We start from the raw sequence: 22,106 nt of genomic DNA, 5'->3' as shown, positions 1-22,106 counted from the left end.
TACTCTGCCTTTCCTCCTCCTCCTTCCCGCCTTTGCCACTTGCAAAAAAAAAAAGGATTCCTTTCCCCTTGCACAACCTCAAAAAGACCACACCTACATTACTCAGTTCAGCCGAGAAGGAGGCAGCTCATTGAGATGCAAGGAACCCACGATCCTTAGGTGCTTCGCTTGCCTGGATAGGAGAGAAAGTTTCATGGCATAAACCCTCCGGCGTGGGGACTCCGACCTCGCGGGGCAATTCCCTGCTGCTCTTTTGGGTGAGGTTGACCGTGCTGGGGGCCAAGGAAGGTTCTGAGTTGGTAAGTGGAATTTCACGTGTTACTAGGGTGTCGAAGAGGGGCTTTGGAAGCTAGCTAGCCTGCTGGACAGACAGACCGAGATTTATTTACGTTCGAAACCAGCTAGTAGGAAGCAACCTGACACGCAGTTCACGACAGTGCCAATGTTTCCTATAAAAGCAAAGTTGAAACGATGAATATATTGTAAAAAAAAATAAGCGGGTCTGGATCGTTTCAACCAAACATTCGAATGATGTGTTTTTGACACACGCATTATGTTCTCTGGATCCAATTTCTCGCTGTGGGTCCGGTCGGCCTGGAAGAAATTTTTGCCATCCGCTTGCCAAGCAGCAAATCCACCCAGGCTGGTCGAAAGGAAACAGGCATTGTTTGATGCCTGTTACAAGGAAGAGTCTATTTCACCCTTTCACTTGCTCGACTCACCTTAGCTGCTGGTGGGTTTTGTGAACTGGAAACCTAAAAAGAACAAGTGGGCTTCAAGGAGAGGGGGGAAAGGTTAAAGCAGAAGAGCCAGCATGGTGTAGGGGTTAAGAACGGTGGCTTGGAGTGGTGGACTGGAGTCTGATCTGGAGAACCAGGTTTAATTCCCCACTCCTCCACATGAACGGCAGAGGCTAATCTGGTGAACTGGATTGGTTTCCCCATTCCTACACACAAAGCCAGCTGGGTGACCTTGGGCAAGTCACAGCTCTGTTAGAGCTCTCTCAGCCCCACTTACCTCTGTTGTAGGGAGGGGAAGGGAAGGTGATTGTAAGCCGTTTTGATTCTCCCTTAACTGGCAGAGAAAGTCAGCATATAAAAACCAACTCTTCTTCTTCTGAATTCAGGAGTTTGTGGTGTTGTTGGGAACCTTGCGCTGTTTTGGTATGATCCAGCCAAAGTTAGCATGTTTAAGTATAGTACTTTTGATTTCAATCAGAGAACATCAAGCTTGTAACTTTTACATTGTTCTTTCTTTCTTTCTTTCTTTCTTTCTTTCCTTCTTTCCTTCTTTCCTTCTTTCTTTCTTTCCTTCCTTCCTTCCAAGCTGCCGATCACCGCTATAGTCTTGGGGATATCTTTCCTTACAAAGGAAAGTGGTAGTAACTAGTACTATTTAGGGAGTGGAAAAAAAGAGGTCCTTATGAAGCGATGGAATCTGTTTTGTTTTGTTTTCAGAAAGCTGTGGCGCGACATGCTTTTGAAATATAGGGTACTTACTCCGTTCTAAGAGACGGAGGTTTGGAACAAATGACATCTGTTAGCCCTGGGGGTTTCTGAAATCAGCGTATGTGAGAGGGAGAGATAATAGGGAAGTCTAAATATTCATATATGCACTTATACTAATATATACTGAGAAAAGGGGAAAGGCACTTGGCGGTTCTGTGAATTTATGGATGGTTGTAAATGTGCCTTTTTTTTCTATGTATGGGGACCATGATGACTGGCAATGGAGAATACGAATACCTCTACTGAAAAGTTGAACGCATGGAGCTGACGTATAATGAGTCAGTAGGGTTGCCAGGTCCCTCTTGGCCACTGGCGGGAGGTTTTGGGGGCAGAGCTTGAGGAGGGCGGGGTTTGGAGAGGGGAGGGGGGACTTCACTGCCATAGAGTCCAATTGCCAAAAGCGTCCATTTTTCTTCAGGTGAACTGAACTCAATCCGCTGCAGATCAGTTGTAATAGCAGATCTCCAGCTACTACCTGGCGGTTGGCAACCCTATGAGTCAGACCCTTGGTCTAGCAAGGTCAGCCTTTCTGACCGGCAGCGGCTCCTCAGGTTCTCAGGTGGAGGTCTTTCACATCCCCTACTACCTGATCCTTTTAACTGGACCTTCGGCACGCAAAGCAGGTTCTCTGCCCCTGAGTTTCAGCCCTGCTCCTAAATGCACTGATTGGTAAACCAAATTCGCACCTACCGGTCATTGTGTCATGCAGGAGCCTGTGATATTTGTGTGAGCCTGCCCTTCAAGATTCTTGCATTTATACTTTGCTTATTTGTTGACTTACCTTGCCTTTCTCCCCAATGGGGACCCCAAGCAGCTTGCATCATTTTCTTCTCCTCCATTATATCCTCACAACAACCCTTTGAGGTAGGTTAGGCTGAGAAGGTGGGATTGGCCTGAAGTCACCAAGTGAGGTTTTGTGGCAGGCCCCAAAGGTGGCAGCCATCCTTCACCACCCGGTACCCAAAGGTATTCAGCCTTTGCACATGGAAGCTCCATTTTGCCCCTCTCCTTTAAAATTTTGAAATGCTCTAGTTAGCAGCCATCAGCGTGTCACAGAGAGTGTGTGTGTAAAGTGCTGTCAAGTCGCAGCCGACTTATGGCGACCCCTTTTGGGGTTTTCATGGCAAGAGACTAACAGAGGTGGTTTTCCAGTGCCTTCCTCTGCACAGCAACCCTGGTATTCCTTGGTGGTCTCCCATCCAAATACTAACCAGGGCTGACCCTGCTTAGCTTCTGAGATCTGGTGAGCTCAGGCTAGCCTGGGCCATCCTCATACTTTAATGATGTGTTGGGGAAAGAAATACTTCCTCTTGCTGGTCCTGAACTACAATCAGATTCATTTGGGTAACAGAAGAGTTGCAGAGGATGCTTAGCAAATCCTGCTGGGTGCTGGGTGATCTAGATCATTCGTGCCCTGTTCTAGAGCATATACTGTGGCTCACCTACTTGAGTCACCTAGAGTGATTTAATATTTGAATTCCCCTCTTCTCTGCCTCCAGCCACTATGGCCATTTATGCATGGCTGTTTCCTCACGGTCACCCCAACAACTACTTTGGGGCTTTGCCTTGATTATGCATGCATTTTCAGACTGTCAGAGGTCGCCTCACTCTCCCCGCACGTTTCCCTGCATTTCGCCCGGGTTTTCTGGATGCTAGCTAAACACGAATCCAGAAAACGCGGGCAAAATGCGCGGAAACGCAAGGGGAGAGCCAGGCGGCTTCTGCCGGTCGGAAAAGGCATGCATAATCAAGGCAAAGCCCAGAAGTAGTCGGTGGGGTTATCACAAGGAATAGGGTTGCCAACCTCCAGGTGGTGGCTGGAGATCTCCTGCTATTACAACTGATCTCCAGGTGACAAAGATCAGTTCACCTGGAGAAAATGGGTGCTCTGGCAATTGAACTCTATAGCATTGAAGTCCCTCCCCAAACTCTGCCCTCCTCAGGTTCCACCCTCAAAATCTCCAGGTATTTCCCAACCCGGAGCTGGCAACCCTAACAAGGAAACAGCCATGCCTAAATGGCCTATGCCTGACTTAGCTGATCACAGAACTTATTGAAAGTGGCCTGAACAGCAGCAGAAGAAAGAGCACCAGGTACACTTCAGCAATCTTTGTCACACCGACCCATCCACAGATCTAGGGAAAGGACGTGGTTATCCTAAGGAATGTAGCTACATTGCAAATCTGCAAGCAGAGCTTGTCTTTCATTTTTGAATTTTGAGATGCTTTAAAATTAGCTGTAATAGGCTTAGCCTGAGCTTGTCCAAGTTTGGAAGCTAAGCAGGGTTGGCCACAATTAGTACTTGGATGGGAGACCACCCAGGAAGACTGGAGTTGCTATGGGGAGGAAGGCAATGGCAAACCCACCTCCTCCGCTCATCTCTTTTCTTGCACATCTTGTGTATGAGGTCACCATGAATCGATTGCAACCTGGCAGCACGCTATTCATTAGCAGCAGTAGTAGCAGATGTGCTAAATATGCCCACAGCACTACATAAATGCAAAACTTTTTATTACTGAAGGGGGGCTGAGAGAAGATGCATTGGGGTGCGGAGTGGTTGAGCTAAACGGATTCAGATTTTGAGTGAGTGTATTCTTATTTTTTGATTACCTGTGGTAATCAAAGTTTGTAAGGCCTGTATTACAGGAGAAAAGGAAGCATGTAGATTTACTCAATAAATAATACATGGCAGTGCTCCAGGAAGGAATTTAGCACCTCACATAGCATTTCAGTTGCAAACTACTTTATAAACTAATTTACTCCTTTTATACCCAACTTTTTCTCCCCAAGGGGGATCCAAAGTGGCTTACCTTATTCTCCCATCCTCCATATTTATCCTCACAACAACCCTGTGAGGTAGACCACAATGGGTAGCCAATGTTAGTCTGTCTGTAGTAGAAGAAAAGAGTAAGAGTCCAGTAGCACCTTAAAGACTAACATAATTTCTGGCAGGGTATGAGCTTTCGTGAGTCACAGCCCACTTCCTCAGATAGCAGCTCGAATGTGAGTTCATCTATCCTTAAGCAGAGAAGAGTGAATTCTGACAATGCATTCTCCTGGATTGAATAGAGACCTGGAATTCCTGTCTCATTACCAATGTTGATTTCTCCAGCCTACTCCTCCTCTGCATATCACACTTAACTCAATCATGCCTGCTAATATCATTTACCTGCTGTTGACATTTACATGCTATTGCCATTGGGTGTCTGAATTCACTCTTCTCTACTTAAAGATAGATGGACTCACATTCTAGCTGTATCTGAAGAATTGAGCTGTGACTCACAAAAGCTCATACCCTGCCAGAAATTGTGTTAGTCTTTAAGTGCTACTGGACTCTTGCTCTTTTCTACTCCTGTGAGGTAGGTTAGGCTGAGAGGACTGAGCATGTGTGACTGGCCCAAAGTCACGAAGAGCGCTTCCATGTAAGAGTGGGGCTTCAAACCTGGGTCTACTGGATTGCAGTCTGACATTTGAATCAGTATACCACAGTTTACAGACTTCCTTACATTTTGCCCTCACAACAACTCAGTAAGGTTTGGTTTTTCAACCTGGAAACTGAGAAGAGTGACTTACTCAACTTTCCAGAAAGAACCTCTGGAGAGGGACAGGATTTGCATTTGGGTCTCTCTGGTCCAAGCTCCATTCTCTATGCCCTGGGCCTAGGGTTGCCAGGTCCCTCTTTGCCACCGGCAGGATGTTTTTGGGGCAGAGCCTGAGGAGGGCGGGGTTTGGGGAGGGGAAGGACTTCAATGCCATAGAGTCCGATTGCCAAAGCAGCCATTTTCTCCAAATGAACTGATCTCTTATCGGCTGGACATCAGTTGTAATAGCATGAGATCTCCAGCTAGTATCTGGAGGTTGGCAACTCTACCTGGGCCTCACCGTGGGTCATCCAGGACACCACTGTGGATTTGAACCCCTGTGAGATGCAACAATCCAAGCAGGACATGGCTGGCAGATGGGTTTACACTGCTGCAGCATTTATGAGGTTAATTCCACTTTCTACATTAGACTGACAGCTCATCTCCAGTCCCCTCTCTAAACAGTGAACTCCCATGTAAGCACCGCCTGGAGCACAGGGAAAGCAGAGTTAAGAACCCAAGCAGGTTTGGGTGAGAGTAGAAAATGCTTCTCTGTTTAAAGAAGCAATGTGTTTGGAAGCCAGATATGTTGGAAGAACAGGCTAGGAATGGTAGGTATTTAGCCTGGCTACCAGGTACAAGAAGCACCAATTAGGAGCACTGTTGCCAACTTTTCAAGAAGCTTGCTCCTGTGCTTTTAACTTTAGCAGCTCAAAGTGCAGAATTGAACAGGTGGCATTTCCCTACATGGCTTCTCTCCAAGACTGGGAAAAGTTTCTGCTGTTAAAATTCTGTGGGTGTTTTAAATGCAAAGGAGGACCAGTTTTAAAAACTGGGATATTCTTAGAATGGCAGTTTAAAATTCAGGAATACGCCAGGCATGTAAATGGTGACGATTAAATCCAAGTGACAGTGTTAGGACTTCTGCGGAGGACAAGACGGCCAAGATTGTTTCCAAACCAGCTCCTGGGCCCTGGGCCTTCAATAGCCACCTGATCTGCAGACTTTAACATGCATTTATTCTGATATTCATCCTGAGAAAATCTTTCACCTGCTGCTTCCTGCAGAACAAGCTGCTATTTATTGTTTTTGGTCCGTTGGCAGCCCTACAGGACCTCCAGGCCATGATCCAGCACTTCTCAGGAATTCAGTCTGACCTGCCTCCCTCCCTTGCAAATCTACTGCTGAAGCTCTAAGAGCACTCCCCTGGGAGTAAAGTACAGACATAAGTAGACCTGATTAGGATTCCTCCCAACATACTAGAATTGCCAACCTCCAGGTACTAGCTGGAGATCCCCTGCTATTACAGCTGATCTCCAGCCGATAATAGATCAGTTCACCTGGCTGCCTTGGCAATTGGACTCTATGGCACTGAAGTCCTTTCCCTCCCCAAACTGCACCCTCCTTAGGTTCTGCCCCAAAAACCTCCCACCAGTAGCAAAGAGGGACCTGGCAACCCTACTGCATATGTAACTGCCATCAAGCCGCAACCAACTTATAGTGACCCCAGAAAGAGGGTTTCGATGCAAGCGAGAAGCAGAGGAGGTTTTTACCATTGCCTTCCTCTCCAGAGTCGTTCTGGGTGGTCTCCCTGCCAAGTACCAACCCTGCTTACCTTCTGAGATCTGATGAGATCGGGCTACACCATGCCGCCTTCGTTCCCAGCCCTGGTTCCAATGCCCAGCACATTGGACTGCAGGCAAGAGAAGGACTTGGTGACCGCCTCGGTGAGAGCCAGTGTGGTGTAATGGTTAAGAGTGGTGGTTTGGAGCGGTGGGGTCTGATCTGGAGAACCGGGTTTGGTTCCCCACTCCTCCACATGAGCGGCGGAGGCTAATCTGGTGAACTGGATTTGTTTCGCCACTCCTCCACACGAGGACAGCTGGGTGACCTTGGGCTAGTCACACTCTCTCAGCCCAACCTACCTCACAAGGGTGTCTATTGTGGGGAGGGGAAGGTGATTGTAAGCCGGTTTGATTCTTCCTTAAGTGGTAGAGAAAGTTGGCATACAAAAACCAACTCTTCTTCTTTTTCTTCTTCTGGCCTGACCTGTGAAGGGAATGAAAAAAACAAAGGTCCTTCATCCCACCCTTCAGCTCAGCAAAGTATAAAGCCTTCCTCTCTTCCTCGAAGTGGCTCTTCAACAGGTGGAAGAATTCAAACTTTGCTGAGCAGAGTGAGGGGGGGGGGATGCAGGCCAATTCATCTGAAGTGGTTTGAACACTGAAAGCACTTTATGAATACCAAGACTTATTGACACTGCTTAACTCTTGATGAGAGCCAGCGTGGTGTAGTGGTTAAGAGCGGCGGACTCTAATCTGGCGAAATGGGTTCAATTCCCCACTCCTCCACACGAAGCCCGCTGGGTGATCTTGGGCCAGTCACCGCTGTCTCCAAATTCTCGCAGCCCACACAGAGGCAAGCCATGGCAAACGCCTCCGAATGTCTCTTGCCTTGAAAACCTGACAGGGTCGCCGTAAATCAGCGGTGACTTGACGGCACACACCCAAAACTCTCAATAGTTTCTGCGATTTCCTATGGAATGCCTGCCAAACTTGACTCAATCTAGACAGGAAGCAAGTTGTAAAAGGGGAAGAAAAGGAGCCAAGTCAAAACAGGTGTGGAAAACATTTCTACAGAGGGGGAAGGGATATCCTTTCATCTGGCTTTGCCTTCATTGCATTTTCTGAGGGTTTTCTTACATAACAGGCAGCAAGCAAAACACCACTCAGATTGCTGGGAGGGAAATTTACGCTCCCGATTCAAAGCCCAGTTCGTAACGTTTTGCACTGCAAATGCAAAGTTTTGCCGAAGTTCAGTGTGATGTTTCGTTTCGACTCCAGCCAAAACTGGAGAAGTTCTCTGCAGGCTGGTATCAACATGCCCTTGGCTTCCCACTGATCATTGTGAGCAAATCACAATTGCCTGCAAAGACATATGAATAATTCCCCAGTTGCGTGAATGCAAATCCAGTCATGTTGCAAGTAGTAACAGTCCTGCCTGTTCATATGGACCTGAGAAATGCAAAAGTAGGAAACTGAGATATGACTGCAGCCCTGACTAATACAAAATTGGAAAGTGACCCAGTAATCTGCTCCTCTACAGTACATTTAGTTAGTTAAAGGTTGCTAGTTGCGAGCTTCCCAGCCTACGCCCTGTGCTATGCATTTAACAATACCCTTATTTGCAAAGATTAATGGATGAGAATGCTTGCCTCTATACTTTGAAAAGCATCGCTTGCAATTCCCTGCAAACCAAATGTGATGTATTGGCTGATGTGCTGGACCTAGGGTTACCCATCTCCAGGTACAAGCTGGAGATCTCCTGCTATTGCAACTGATCTCCAGGCAACAGAGATCAGTTCACCTGGAGGAAATGGCCGCTTTGGCAATCGGACTCTATGGCATTGAAGTCCCTCCCTGAACCCCGCCCTCCTCAGGCTCCGCCCAAAAACCTCCTGCCGGTAAAGAAGAGGGACCTGGCAACCCTAGCTGGACCCGCATTCCACCATGGAAGCTCGCTGGGTGAGCTTGGGTGTCTCAGCCTTGTAGGGTTGTGGTGGTGAAGATAAAACGGAGGAGAGGATAACGATGTTGTAAGCCACTTTGGGTCCCGATTGGGAAGAAAAATTAGATTAATGTACTTTAATCGATAAATATAAAATCATAAGAAAATTGATCAGACTTGTTCTCTGCTGCTCTAGAGGGTGAGATGATCTGATGGGCTTAAGTTAGAGGTGGGCAGATTTGGGTTGAACATGAAGACAAACTTCCTAATGGGGAGAGCAGTTGTCCAGTATTGAATGTCCTTATTAAACAGAAGCCTTCTTTTTTAACTCGGCTGGCTTAACTATGCTGGCAATGAAGAATATCAGGAACTTTAACATGAACAGCTGTGCTTTTCAAGTGTGTGTAAAAATATTATTATTATTATTTAAAGTCCTTTTCTTACCATTTTGTGAAAAGTTTGGTGCTTCTAAAATAGAGATTTTGCTTTGGATCACGGCTAGCCTCTCTTCAGGTGCATGGGTTTCCACTCACGCAGTGTGAGTTTCTTGTCTCCCCCTTCCTGTCCCTGGGGTGGCAGGAGTCCCACAAGAACAAGATTTCAGGAGCAAAAAGCAAGAGTCCAGCAGCACCTTAAAGACTAACAAAATTTCTGGCAGGTATCAGCTGTCGTGAGTCACAGCTCCCTTCTTCAGATACCAAGATTTCAGCAGACACACTGGTCTCCCGTGGGAGGGGAGAGGTTAAAATCCTTGTGCTTGCAGAAGCACTAGACTCAATTGTTACGAGGGCTGGGTGTGACATAAATGTCACTTGGCCAGGCTGGGCCATGCCTCGCCAGCCCAGATCGGGACTGGGGTGGGGTAGCTGCCTCGGCGGGCTCTCAGGCTGGATAAAAGCTCTCAAGGGGCCGGATCAGGCCCGCGGGCCTTATGTTTGACCCCCCTACACCAGACTCTATCCAAGCTATTGTATTTAGACATTATTGTATTTAGACACTGTATGGATGAACAAACTGATAGGATTGCCACGGTTTTCGACTGGTCCTCCTCCGGTGCCATTAACAGCCTGAAAAGGGATTTAGCAGGTAAAGATTTTCATGGCGTGAGATGGGAAAAGTTTCACTGGCATCCCTGTCTAGGATTAAAATCACCTTGAAATCACAGACTGGTACTCTTGGCACTTTCAACCCTTCTTCAGTTAATTGAAAGTCACTTCCTTTCCCTGGTTCTGTGGCCAGGCTCTGCAATGGACTAGTTCTCACTGAGGTAGAATACCACAGTAGGTAGGGTTGCCAACCTCCAGGTAGTAGCTGGAGATCTCCTGCTATTACAACTGATCTCCTGGAGAAAATGGCCACTTTGGCAATTGGACTCTCTGGCACCTCCCCTCCTCAAACCCTGCCCTCCTCAGGCTCTGCCCCAAAAACCTCCCGCCAATGGTGAAGAGGGACCTGGCAACCCTAACTGTAGGTGTGGGTTGACATGTGATGGAATGCCCATTTATTATAAAAAAAATTAACTCCCTGCATAAAGAAAACTAGCATATAACCTAGCCTTTCCCCAGAGAGGCACAGGAGTACATTTTTGTATTCAGTCGTGCAAGTCAGAGGAGGTGCAGCCCAGATGTCGATTTTTCCACCTCAGCTAAGACTTGGGCCTCGCCGGAGGCGGAATGAGTCAGGATAAATTAGAGTGGAGAATGGGTGGCATTTCCCCACTTTATCCCAACCCTGTTACGGGCATAATGGTTTTTTTAAAAAATTCACATTACTCATGGCAGATACACACTCAGCATTGTCTCACAAAGTAATGCAATCTTGTCTGGAATGATATTGATCTGTGTACAAAGGTGACAGACGGTGTTATATAGTGGTTAGAGTGTCAGACTAGGCTCTGGGAGACCCAGGTTTCAATTCCCTATTTGCCCCGGAAGCCTGCTGGGTGGCTGTGGGCTAATCACACATACACTCTGCCTCATCTACCTCACAGGGTTGTTGTTGTGAGGTTGTAGTAGAGGAGAATGATAGAAGAAGAAGAAGAAGAAGAAGAAGAAGAAGAAGAAGAAGAGGAGGAGGAGGAGGAGGAGGTTTTTAAATGCCGACTTTCTCTACCTTTTAAGGTGAATCAAACAGGCTTACAATCTCTTTCCCTTCCTCTCCCCACAACAGACACCTTGTGAGGTAGGTGGGGCTGAGAGAGTTTTGAGAGCACTGTGACTAGCCCAAGGTCACCCAGCTGGTTTCATGTGTAGAAGTGGGGAAACCAACCCAGCTCTCCAGATTTAGAGTCCACCACTCTAAACCATTACACCACACAGGCTCTCTTCAGGTCTCCATTGGGGAGAAAGGCAGGGTATAAATCAAGTAAATAAATAAATGTTACAGCCTACCACTGCTTTTTTTTTAACCTCGCAGATGTTCAGCAGCTATAGCTTTCCTGGCATAGAGATGTGGATGGAGGCTGATCCTGTTGAACTTTCACCTGACCTCCAATTTTTAAGGACCAAGTTGCTCCACTCCCAAAAAAGGAGCCATAAGCCTTCATACCCAGACATCCCTAAACAATCCATAATACCAAAGTCTAAAAACTGGGGTCATCCAGAGAATGAATCAAGCCAGTGAATCTTAAATGAGATGGGATGTTTCCTCAGGGTCATGCAGCAGAGACGGGTGTGTTCAAAAGCACATCCATTTATTAGGAAGAAGATAAGGTTACGGGGAAAAGGAGTTTCAGGACAAGGGAGCTCACGCAGCCTACATAGGGTTGCCAGGTCCCTCTTCGCCACCAGCGGGAGGTTTTGGGGGCGGAGCCTGAGGAGGATGTGGTTTGGGGAGGGACTTCAATGGCATAGAGTCCAATTGCCAAAGCAGCCATTTTCTCCAGGGGAGCTGATCTCTATCGGCTGGAGATCAGTTGTAATAGCAGGAGATCTCCAGCTAGTACCTGGAGGTTGGAAAGCCTAAGCCTACTGTTGCAGCCTTCAATTTGCAAGATCTGAGCAAGGCTTTCAAAGATAGGACATTTTGGAGGACTTTCATTCATAGGGTTGCCAAGAGTCGGAAGTGACTTGACGGCACTTAACACACACACACACACACCGTTGTAGAACCAACTGAGCTGGACCTCCATCCCCTGAGAGTAAACCAACACATACAAATATCAGAGGTGGCAACAGACTGTTCCATTGTAATAATTTTAATAAATACGCCACATGGGAATTTGCTCCAGGGAACTCTGTGGTTCCTTAAAAGCTTCTCGCATTGGGTTGTCAGGTTCCTTGTTGCCACCAGTGGGAAGTTTTTAGGGCAAAGCTTAAGGAGGGAAGGGTTTGGGGAAGGGAAGGGAGTTCAGTGCCATAGAGACCCATTGCCAAAGCGGCCACTTTCTCCAGGTGAACTATCAGCTGGAGATCAGTTGTAATAGCAGGATACCTCCAGCTAGTGCCTGGAGGTTGGCAACCCTATTCTCGTGGGTTCAAAAATGAGAACCAGCTGACAAACCTGTTGATGTTTGCTGCCACTGATGGTTCTCCAACTTAATGTGAAGCCACAGTGGACCGGGGGGGGGGGAGAGGGGGGTTGAACTGTAGCTTTAGCTCGCACATGGCAACAGCAAGTTATAAGAGGCTCAGCTGAAAGTCCGCAGGAACTGTCTGTGCTCCCCCCTTTAAAAAAAAGTGCTCCAAAATCTTCTGCAGCACCCAGCATTTCTTCAAGGCGAGACAGCAATGTTTTCTCCTGGCTGGAGTCATTTTGCAAATAGGTACATCAAGCCAAGCGCTGCCACTCCGAGGAAAGGTCTGTCGAACGTGGTCTAGCGAATGCTGTTTTTCGGAACATGCCCAGAGAAAATAAAACGTAAATCATCAGCCACCTGTGAAATCTCAGGCAGGGTAGAGAGAGCCAGGCAGGGTAAAGAGGAAACCAACCCTACCCACTCGATGCATTCCAAAGATATGAAAAGCTCCAGTTAAGAGCTTACAAAGCTCTTTATTAAAGGACGGACAGCAGCCCCGTGAAATTTAACTAGCTTGCTTAACAAGGAAACTTTCTCACGGTCCAAGCAAAAACCGGAGTTGGATCGGATGAGGGAAGGGATATAGTGTGGCCAAGTGACCAGAAAAAGATAAGCCAGACTGCTGTAAACATAGGGTTGCCAACCTCCAGGTACTAGCTGGAGATTTCCTGCTATTGCAACTGATCTCCAGCTGAGAGATCAGATCACCTGGAGAAAATGGCTGCTTTGGCAATCGGCCTCTATGGCATTGAAGTCCCTCCCCAAACCACGCCCTCCTCAGGCTGTGCCCCAAAAACCTCCCACCTGTGGTGGTGAAGGGGGACCTGGCAACCCTATGTAAACAGTATCTCCAAGTGCAACCCCCCCCCACACACACACACACACAAATCTGCAAGTGAAGCTTTTCAGACGATGGCGGTAAACACAAGCTGCTGTTCCTGTTTGCGCATCCAGCAGTTCTTAAAGACGTAGGTGCAGAGGCTGGTTGAGAAACTGGCCAACCTAGACCCAGAGGGTGACCAGATGCAAAGAAGGGCTGGGCCTCTGACACTTTCAGGGGCCACTTATGGAGAAATGACATGTTGCTGATGTAGGGTTGCCAACCTCCAGGTACTAGCTGGAGAACTCCTGCTATTACAACTGATCTCCAGCCGATAGGGATCAGTTCACCTGGAGAAAATGGTGGCTTTGGCAATTGGACTCTATGGCATTGAAGTCCCTCCCCTTCCCAAACCCTGCCCTCCTCAGGCTCCGCCCCAAAAACCTCCCACCGGTGGCAAAGAGGGACCTGGCAACCCTATGCTGATGTGGAGCTTCCCTCTCAAGCCAAGCGATGATTATTTTCCCGAATTTTGGAAATTAAGTTTCTGCTCACTGTACATCTTGGGTAGGATTGCCAGGGTCCCTCTTTACCACCGGCGGGAGGTTTTGCGGCAGAGCCTGAGGAGGGTGGGATTTGGGGAGGGACTTCAGTGCCACAGAGTCCAATGGCCAAAGCGGCCATTTTCTCCAGGTGAACTGATCTCTATCTGCTGGAGATCAGTTGTAATAGCAGATGTCCAGCTAGTACCTGGAGGTTGGCAACCCTAATCTTGGGTCTGCTAGGGTTGCCAGCTCTGAGATGGGAAATCCATGGGGATTTGGGGGTGGAGCCTTGGGAGGGTGGGGTTTGGGGAGCAGAGGGACCACAGCAGTGGTGTGGTGCCGTAGAGTCCACTTTTTGAATCTACCATTTTCTCCAGGGGAACTGATCTCTGTAGTTTGGAGATCAGTTGTATTTCTGGGAGATCGCCAGGCCCCACCTGGAGGTTGGCAACCCTATGTGGATCACCTGCCCATGGCACAGCAACTAACTAAGTGCTTCAGCAGCTCAGATTTTTGCACCCTGTTTAGGACTGGGGGGGGGGGGGAAGCAAGAGATATTTTGTCAAGTACCGGCAGTATATGGCTGGTTAGCTGCATTACTCTGCATTACTGCAGGCCTGTATTGTGAAAGGAACCTAAAACTGTGTTGGCCTTCTGTGCTGTAGCATCAAGTGCTCTGTTTGTTATCCACTATAGCCTCCCCACCAGAGGTCCTCAACGTGTTTAGGGTTGCCAACCTCCAGGTACTGGAGGAAACAGCCGTTTTGGCAATCAGACACTATGGCATTGAAGTCCCTCCCCTCTGCAAACCCCGCCCGCCTCAGGCTCCACCCCAAAAACCTTCCACCAGTGGCGACCAGGGACCTGGCAACCCTAATGCCAACAGACCTAGGGAGTGGGGGGATGAATATCCCCTATCTTTAACAGAGGGTTATTGTGTGGAAATGGGCAGTTGAAGCTTTTCATGACATGAGTTTAAATAACATCACCTGTTGAATAACACCTCATTTAACTTCTTTTAAAGAGACAAAAAAAATTGTTTTATCTCCAAGCCCTCTCCAACCCTTTTCAGGTGCAGAGACAGATTTCCATTGGGAAATCTTTGTAACTTCCGTTGGTTTCATTTTCCAGTATGATTTTTCCCCTTCAAATTAGCCTTCATTTAAGTAACAGTGGCATCATAATTTATTACCGAATCAGATTTCACCATATGAGTAATGGGATGTCACAGAGGACCAAGAATGCTTACTGAGGATAATTCTTCCTATTTACCGTCACTCTGTATCGGCTTCACTTTACCTTCATTGATACTGCCATGCAGCCAAATCCCATTGGCTACTAGATGATGTCATCATTTGTTGTCAGGAGGAAGGAGGCAGATTTTGAAACAATAAAAAATTAGCTGTGAAGAGTAGTGTGCAATACAGGTATAGTGGTGTCACCTGGGGAACATTTTGGGACCTGATACTGCTCACTGGAAGACATCAGCTCAGCCTGGACTGAAACCTTACCTGAAAATGAGATAAAGGTTGGGAAAATGGAAGCAAATGACATGAAGCTTAGAAGAAGGTACAGAGTAAGCAATGGATTGTGAGAAAGGGATCAGACAGAAAAGGAAGGGTTAGTAGGGACTGTGCCTTTTGGAAAGTAGCAGCAGTCTTGAACTGGGTCAAGACAAGGTGAACTGGAGAGGATGCTCTGAGGAAAGTTCATAGCGATTAAGATCAGGAAGGACTGGATGCTGTTGACAGAGAAAGAGAGGAGTGTAAGGAAGTTTGGTCAAAAGACAGAAAGGCTAAAAGAAGTGGGGCAAAGTAAGCAGTGGCCTGACAACCAGGGACTTAAGAAAGGGTAGTAGAGACAAGGAGTTACAAAAAGGAGGAGCCAGGAAGTAGGACTGGAAGAAAACTGGAAAGTAGATATGGGGCAAAGGCCAGCATCACAGGCCTCCCATGAAAAACCACACTCTGCAAGGGCTGCGCCAACCCACTGCACACCCTCTTCCTTCTCCTCTTTGTAATTGCTGCCTGTTTGCCTGTGCAGTGTCAGCGGTGAGAAGAAGGAGCAGCTCCATCTGGACAGCAGTAGGAACTGGACCCAGAGTGAAAGGGAAAATCAGTGGAGGGGGAGGCCTAGTGATGGCCTCTTGCCCAGAGGCCGCCAAAACCTGAAGTCCATGCTATCTGAGGACATACACCATTGGCAGGAGAAAAGTGGGCAGGCAAAAGAAGGTTTGGAACCACAGACCTAAGTGGGGCTGGGGTTGCAAGGTATAGAGTTTAGACTGAAATAGGGAAATCTGTCCCAGGCTTGTCCTTGCAACTCTGTGACCTACATGGGATACCGAGAGCCAAAAATAAGTGCAGGGGATGATCTGAATCCCATGCATTGACTTTAACAAGCTAGCCAGCTCTGTGGCAGAAAGCTTGAAGTCCTGCTTGATTTAAGGCCTTACGGTTTCCCTCCTGGCTGCTGAGCCTCCCTTGATTGAGTGGCAGATGCTGAATTTGAAACGGGGTGTGACAAATGAAAGCCTTCTCCTCACCTGCCTTCTCGTTAAATGCTTCCTGGTTAGCTAATGGTGCTACAAACAACCAGGGAGGCTGTGAGTCGGCGAGAAATGATTGCCTAATAATTAGCTGTCTCCAGTTACCCAGCCCAGATTAATAAATATTATGATGCCAGCATTTTTGGCAAGACCAGATTAGATGCCCTAATTTTTTTTTTTTAAGGAGACTGGGGCAGCTTTATAGTCAAGACAGCTCCAGAGTTCGCTGCTAAGTTCCACCTAAATCACCGTTCTGGGAACAAAAGTTTGAAAAACGGTAAGCTGACTTACGGAAACCTGCATTGTACATATGCACTTATTAAGGTTGTGTAAGCACAATACATGATTGGCAGCAAAACTCCCAAATATGAACAAGACAGTTTGTGAAAGCAATAAAATCCATGTTGAAATATAACTAAAAGGGGGGAGATCTCCAGCTAGTACATGGAGGTTAGCAAAACTTGACACCTCTGTGTACAAAGCAGAATGCTCCAAAGCAAAGTAAACACAGAATTGCAAAAGTGTGTAAATTACTATATCTCTTTACCAGAAATCAACAAGCTGCACTTAACAAACTATGAACATATTGCTCTCGATGTAAAACCAGAGAGTCATAGGTAAATCACTCAATATTCTTTCTCTATCTTCCATGGAGAAAGAAAAAGTATCTGTAAATTTTCTTTCTCCATGGAAGACAGAGATAGAATATTGAGTGATTTACCTACGACTCTCTGGTTTTACATTGAGAGCAATATGTTCATAGTTTGTTAAGTGCAGCTTGTTGATTTCTGGTAAAGAGATATAGTATATATACATTGTTTATTACAGTCCTATGACCAAACATAAAATATTTACAGGTACATTGCCCTACCCAGAGCAGCAGTATAAAACAGAACATTTTAATTAAAACACTATATAAAATAGTAGAAAAGAGAAAGAGTCCACTAGCACCTTAAAGACTAACAAAAATATTTTCTGGCAGGGTATGAGCTTTCGTGAGCCACAGCTCACTTCTTCAGATCAAGAAGAAGAAGTGAGCTGTGGCTCACGAAAGCTCATACCCTGCCAGAAAATATTTTTGTTAGACTTTAAGGTGCTAGTGGACTCTTGCTCTTTTCTACTACTGCAGACAGACTAACACGGCTACCCACTGTGAACTATATAAAATGTTACCCTTGTTAAAACAACTGGTCAACAATACAACTTAAGCAATCACTCCACTCTACAACTTTTCATTCCTGTTTATATTTACGTTTCCTATGATTAACTACTATTCTACAAAACTTGGCCTCTAACTTTGTTACCTGAGAAAATTCATCCTTAAGAAGGATGTCAACTCTTAACAGCTTCAGGATAACCAGTACTCTTTCTTAAAAGAGGGCCAAGAATCTTCTCCCTGTCCTCCTTATAGTAGCTACACCTAAGGAGGACATGTTCCGATGTTTCTGGTTCCCCACTGTTACAGGGTCAAAGCCTTTGTGAGAGGGGAATATTTTTGGAATTTTCCTTCTAGTACTGCGGAGGGCATAGCCGAGCATCAGGCTAACGTAAATGCCCTCCTAGTTGTATTTCCTTCTAATGTTGAAAGGTATGTCGCTGGGAAGAGGTATAGTAATTTACACACTTTTGCCATTCTGTGTTTACTTTGCTTTGGAGGACCTGGAGGTTGGCAACCCTATTGGTGATCCATACTTGCATTATATCCAGGTTAGATTACTGTAATGCCCTCTACATGGGGCTGCCATTGAAAACAGTCTGGAAACTTCCGCTCCCACAAAAGGCAGCAGCCAGACTGTCATGCACGGCATAGCGATCCCAGTGCCGGACTGGGACCTGGGGCATCTCTGTCTGAATCCCCACTCCATCTTGGAAGCTTGCTTGGTGGCCGTGGACCAGTCACACCCTCTCAGCCTCACCTGCTTCACGGGGTTGTTTCGGGGGCCCGTCGGGGAGAAAGGTGGGGGCATAAATGACGTAAATAAAATAAATAATAAAAGATGGGGATTGTATCGCCCTAGAGCTGAGAGATCTGCGCTGGCTGCCCGTTTCTTTCCGGGCAGCATTCACACTGCTGGTTTTTACCCTTAAAGCCCTAAATGTCTTGGGGCCGGGTTGCTCGAAGGACCTCCTCCTCCCATACTGTTCAGCCTGCCAGTTAAGGTCTGCCTCACAAGCCCTGCTCTCTGTGCCTCTGCCTTCAGAGGTGAGGGGGGTGGCAACCAGAGACAGGAGTTTTTCAGTAGTGGCACCTCACTTATGGAATTAGGGTTGCCAGGTCCCTCTTCGCCACCAGCGGGAGGTTTTTGGGGCAGAGCCCCAGAGGAGGGCGGGGTTTGGGGAGGAACTTCAATGCCATAGAGGCCAATTGCCAAAGCAGCCATTTTCTCCAGAGGAACCGATCTCTATTGGCTGGAGATCAGTTGTAACAGTGGGAGATCTGCAGCTAGTACCTGGAGATTGGCCACCCTATATGGAATGCCTTTCCCTTGAGGCTCATCTCATGCCTTCCTTGCACTGATGACATTTTGTAAGTCGCCGGCTGAAAACAGACAGACCACCAGTCAATAACAAGTCTCTAATTTATCCACCACCAATTTCTGGCTTTACAGACTGCCTGGAGGCACTGACTTGGTGTTTCTTGTTTCTTTCCCCAGGCTCGGGTGAGCGGGGCCTCCGCAGACTTCTGCCGCCATGGACTGGAAGACCTTACAGGGCCTGCTGAGTGGGGTGAACAAGTACTCCACAGCCTTCGGCCGCATCTGGCTCTCTGTCGTGTTTGTATTCCGTGTCCTGGTTTTCGTAGTGGCTGCTGAGCGGGTTTGGGGGGATGAGCAGAAGGACTTTGACTGTAACCACCGGCAGCCTGGTTGCACCAACGTCTGCTATGACTACTTCTTCCCCATCTCCCACATCCGCCTGTGGGCCCTGCAGCTCATCTTCGTCACCTGCCCCTCACTGCTGGTCATCATGCACGTGGCCTACCGCGAGGATCGGGAGAGGAAGAATCGGGAGAAGAATGGTGAAAACTGTCCCAAGCTCTATAGTAACACGGGCAAGAAGCATGGTGGCCTTTGGTGGACTTACCTCTTCACCCTCTTCTTCAAGTTGGCCATTGAGATCATCTTCCTCTACATCCTTCACAGAATATGGAACAGTTTTGACCTGCCCCGTCTGGTCAAGTGCATAAACCTGGACCCGTGCCCAAACACTGTGGACTGCTATATCGCACGGCCTACAGAGAAGAGGGTGTTCACCTACTTCATGGTCGGCGCCTCCGCCATCTGCATCGTTCTCACCGTCTGCGAGATCTTCTACCTCATCTTCAAGCGGGTCGTCCGCTCGGCGCAGAAGTGGAAGAAGAACAAGAAGTCTCTGTCTTACAGCAAGGCCTCGACCTGCCAGTGCCATCTGCGGCTGGAGCAACCGCTGGATGGAAAAGTAAAGCTGACACACTCCGAGGCCCTCAGAGCCTCTGCCCCTAACTTGACTTTAATTTGAGGGGATGGGAGGAACCCCTGATGGCCGACTAGTGTTTGGATGGTTCCGCTTTAGGTGGCGTTGGAAACATGGGATGGGGATGAGATGGCTTGGAATGGAGGCCTCCCCTCCGCAAAACGTTGCCAACTGATTTTTCCCCCCCACCAGGGAGCAGCACTGACGCTTAAAGACTGGGACGTAGTCCTTGCAGTCTGTTTACATGAAGCCGTAACTCCTCTTGAGACAAAATGCATGCCTCAGACGTTCCAGCACAAAATGTGGTTTGTGTACCTCTGGAGGATGTTGCAATACTTTTAAATCCTTTTTAAACAAAAAGCTTTGCAACTTGTTTTATTTCCCTAACTTGTAAAGATGTGACTAACAGATAGTTGCTATGAGAGCTAAATCTAACGCATATTGTGGTCTTCAGAAGTAGGGTTGCCAATCTCCAGGTACTAGCTGGAGATCTACTGCTATTATGACTGATCTCCAGCCAAAAGAGATCAGTTCTCCTGGAGAAAATGGCCACTTTGGCAATTGGACTCTATGGCATTGAAGTCCCTCCCCTTCCCAAACCCCACCCTCCTCAGGCTCCACCCCAAAAACCTCCCACCGGTGGTGAAGAGGGACCTGGCAACCCTATTCAGAAGACCCCGTAGAAGCTCTGAGCTTGGTTCCTTCTGTTGACTCGTATGAATGTTGACACAGGGCTGCGCAGAGCTGCTAAAACGGGTTAGTTAGTTAAACAGGAACATTCATGGAGCATACCTCATTTGGCTTTCCTTCCCCTGCAGGCCAATTTTCTCCAAGAGAATCAAGTCCCTGAGGTCCAAAACCCAAAGCTACATAAATCAACTGGAAATGTCTGTGGATCTGCTACCAAACTTTCATTCGAAGGGGATTTCAAAGAATGACAAATCGTCTGAGACGTTTTGATGGAAGCCAAAAGAGATGCCATATAAGCCAAATTTGTTGTGGGATGGAGAGAGCTGGCTCGTCGCTAGCCGATATATGCTTGGGTTCACACGAGCATAAACAGCATTCGATGCCTCTACGGGGATTACGCAAGAGCAAGCGCCTTACTTCTGAATTGTCGGCAAACTTTTCATACGCAAGACCATGGTTTCACTGAACGAAAGGACTAGGAGTCAAGTCTTTGCTCAGCTTTCTTGGGAGGAAGTAAATTCTCCTTCCTGCGGTGGACAGAAGCACCCTGAGAAAGAATGAAGAGGGGTTTACTCTGGTAGCAGTCAAACTTGCCTGTGGAAACTGTACCTAAAGTGAAATTTGAAATGAATTGGGGTTGTTGCTAACTGCCTGAAGAAATAATATTCTGTCCCTTTAGTAGAGGTTTAATGGGATGTTATTGATCCGGTGATGTTATTTACCTCCATGCCATGAAAAGCTTCAACTGCCCATTTAGCTTCAGTATTGCAGTCAAAAGCTCTGCTCACGACCTGAGTTCGATCCCGACGGAAGTCTGTTTCAGGTAGCCGGCTCAAGGTTGACTCAGCCTTCCATCCTTCCAAGGTCGGTCAAATGAGTACCCAGCTTGCTGGGGGTAAAGGGAAGACTGGGGAAGCCACTGGCAAACCACCCCATAAACAAAGTCTGCCTAGAAAATGTCGGGATGTGACATCACCCCATGGGTCAAGAATGACCCGGTGCTTGCACAGGGGACCTTTACTTAAAGATACTGGACATTTTTTCCAGGGTTGCCAACGCCCCCAGTGAGGGTGGGGGATCATCTGATGCCCACCTTGGAGCAGTGGTGGAAGAAAAGTGAAAATGGCTGCCAGGCCAACTATGTAACATCACTTCTCGGAATAACCTGGAAGTGGCACGGGTCCTAGGAATCGCCAGAAACTCTATGGCAAAACCATAAAAATTGTCATCTGGCAGCCTCCATTTTCCCCAGACCTGCTGACAACCCTGAGTTCAGTGGAAGTGGAAAGATTTTTTATAAGAATGGGAACACTCTTGGGGGTGGGGGAGGGCTGGTAAAATTGAAACAACCGTTCATTGTGAACAGTGAGGAAGTAAGGAAACTCCCATCTCATCCTAAAAGCCATACAGAGTAGTTGTGCTACTCTTGATGGCCTTTGAGGAGTGGAAAAGAGGAACCCCGTTTTAGAAAAGGAAGCTGACCATTAGGGCACCCAGGTCCCTACAGTTACAAAGCGAGTCTAACAGAATGGCTAAATTCACAGTGGGTAGCCGTGTTAGTCTGTCTGCAGTAGTAGAAAAGGGCAAAAGTCCAGTAGCACCTGAAAGACTAACAACAATATTTTCTGGTAGGGTATGAACTTTCGTGAGCCACAGCTCACTTCTTCAGATATCTGAAGAAGTGAGCTGTGGCTAACGAAAGCTCATACCCTACCAGAAAATATTGTTGTTAGTCTTTAAGGTGCTATTGGACTCTTGCCCTTTTCTAGAATGCCTAAATGTGAGTGCCGGGAAGAACCTGCTTCAAAACTCACCACTGCCAGAAACTCACTAGGTGGCTTAAGGCAAAGTTCCCAGCCAGTAAATAATGCTGAGTGCCACACAGCAATTTCTTGGTCCATGGGTGTAGCTAGCATTGCCAGGTTGAGTCAGACAAT

The 22,106-nt window shown here is 47.4% G+C and overlaps 1 protein-coding gene across 1 annotated transcript; it reads left to right on the top strand.

Moving 5' to 3' along the window:
* The first annotated feature begins 277 nt into the window (after positions 1-277).
* On the top strand, positions 278-20,417 carry LOC130475099 (gap junction beta-3 protein-like). The gene is made up of 3 exons (XM_056846826.1): positions 278-299; positions 18,681-19,464; positions 20,298-20,417. The coding sequence occupies exons 2-3, from the start codon at positions 18,718-18,720 to the stop codon at positions 20,415-20,417; spliced, it is 867 nt and encodes a 288-aa protein (XP_056702804.1). The 5' UTR covers positions 278-299; positions 18,681-18,717.
* Positions 20,418-22,106: the final 1,689 nt, after the last annotated feature.

The sequence above is a fragment of the Euleptes europaea genome, chromosome 3 (genome assembly GCF_029931775.1).
Source record: "Euleptes europaea isolate rEulEur1 chromosome 3, rEulEur1.hap1, whole genome shotgun sequence".
NCBI classification, from domain to species: domain Eukaryota; kingdom Metazoa; phylum Chordata; class Lepidosauria; order Squamata; family Sphaerodactylidae; genus Euleptes; species Euleptes europaea.
Note: the sequence above shows the minus strand (reverse complement) of the source record. Positions and strands in the feature narration are given on the sequence as shown.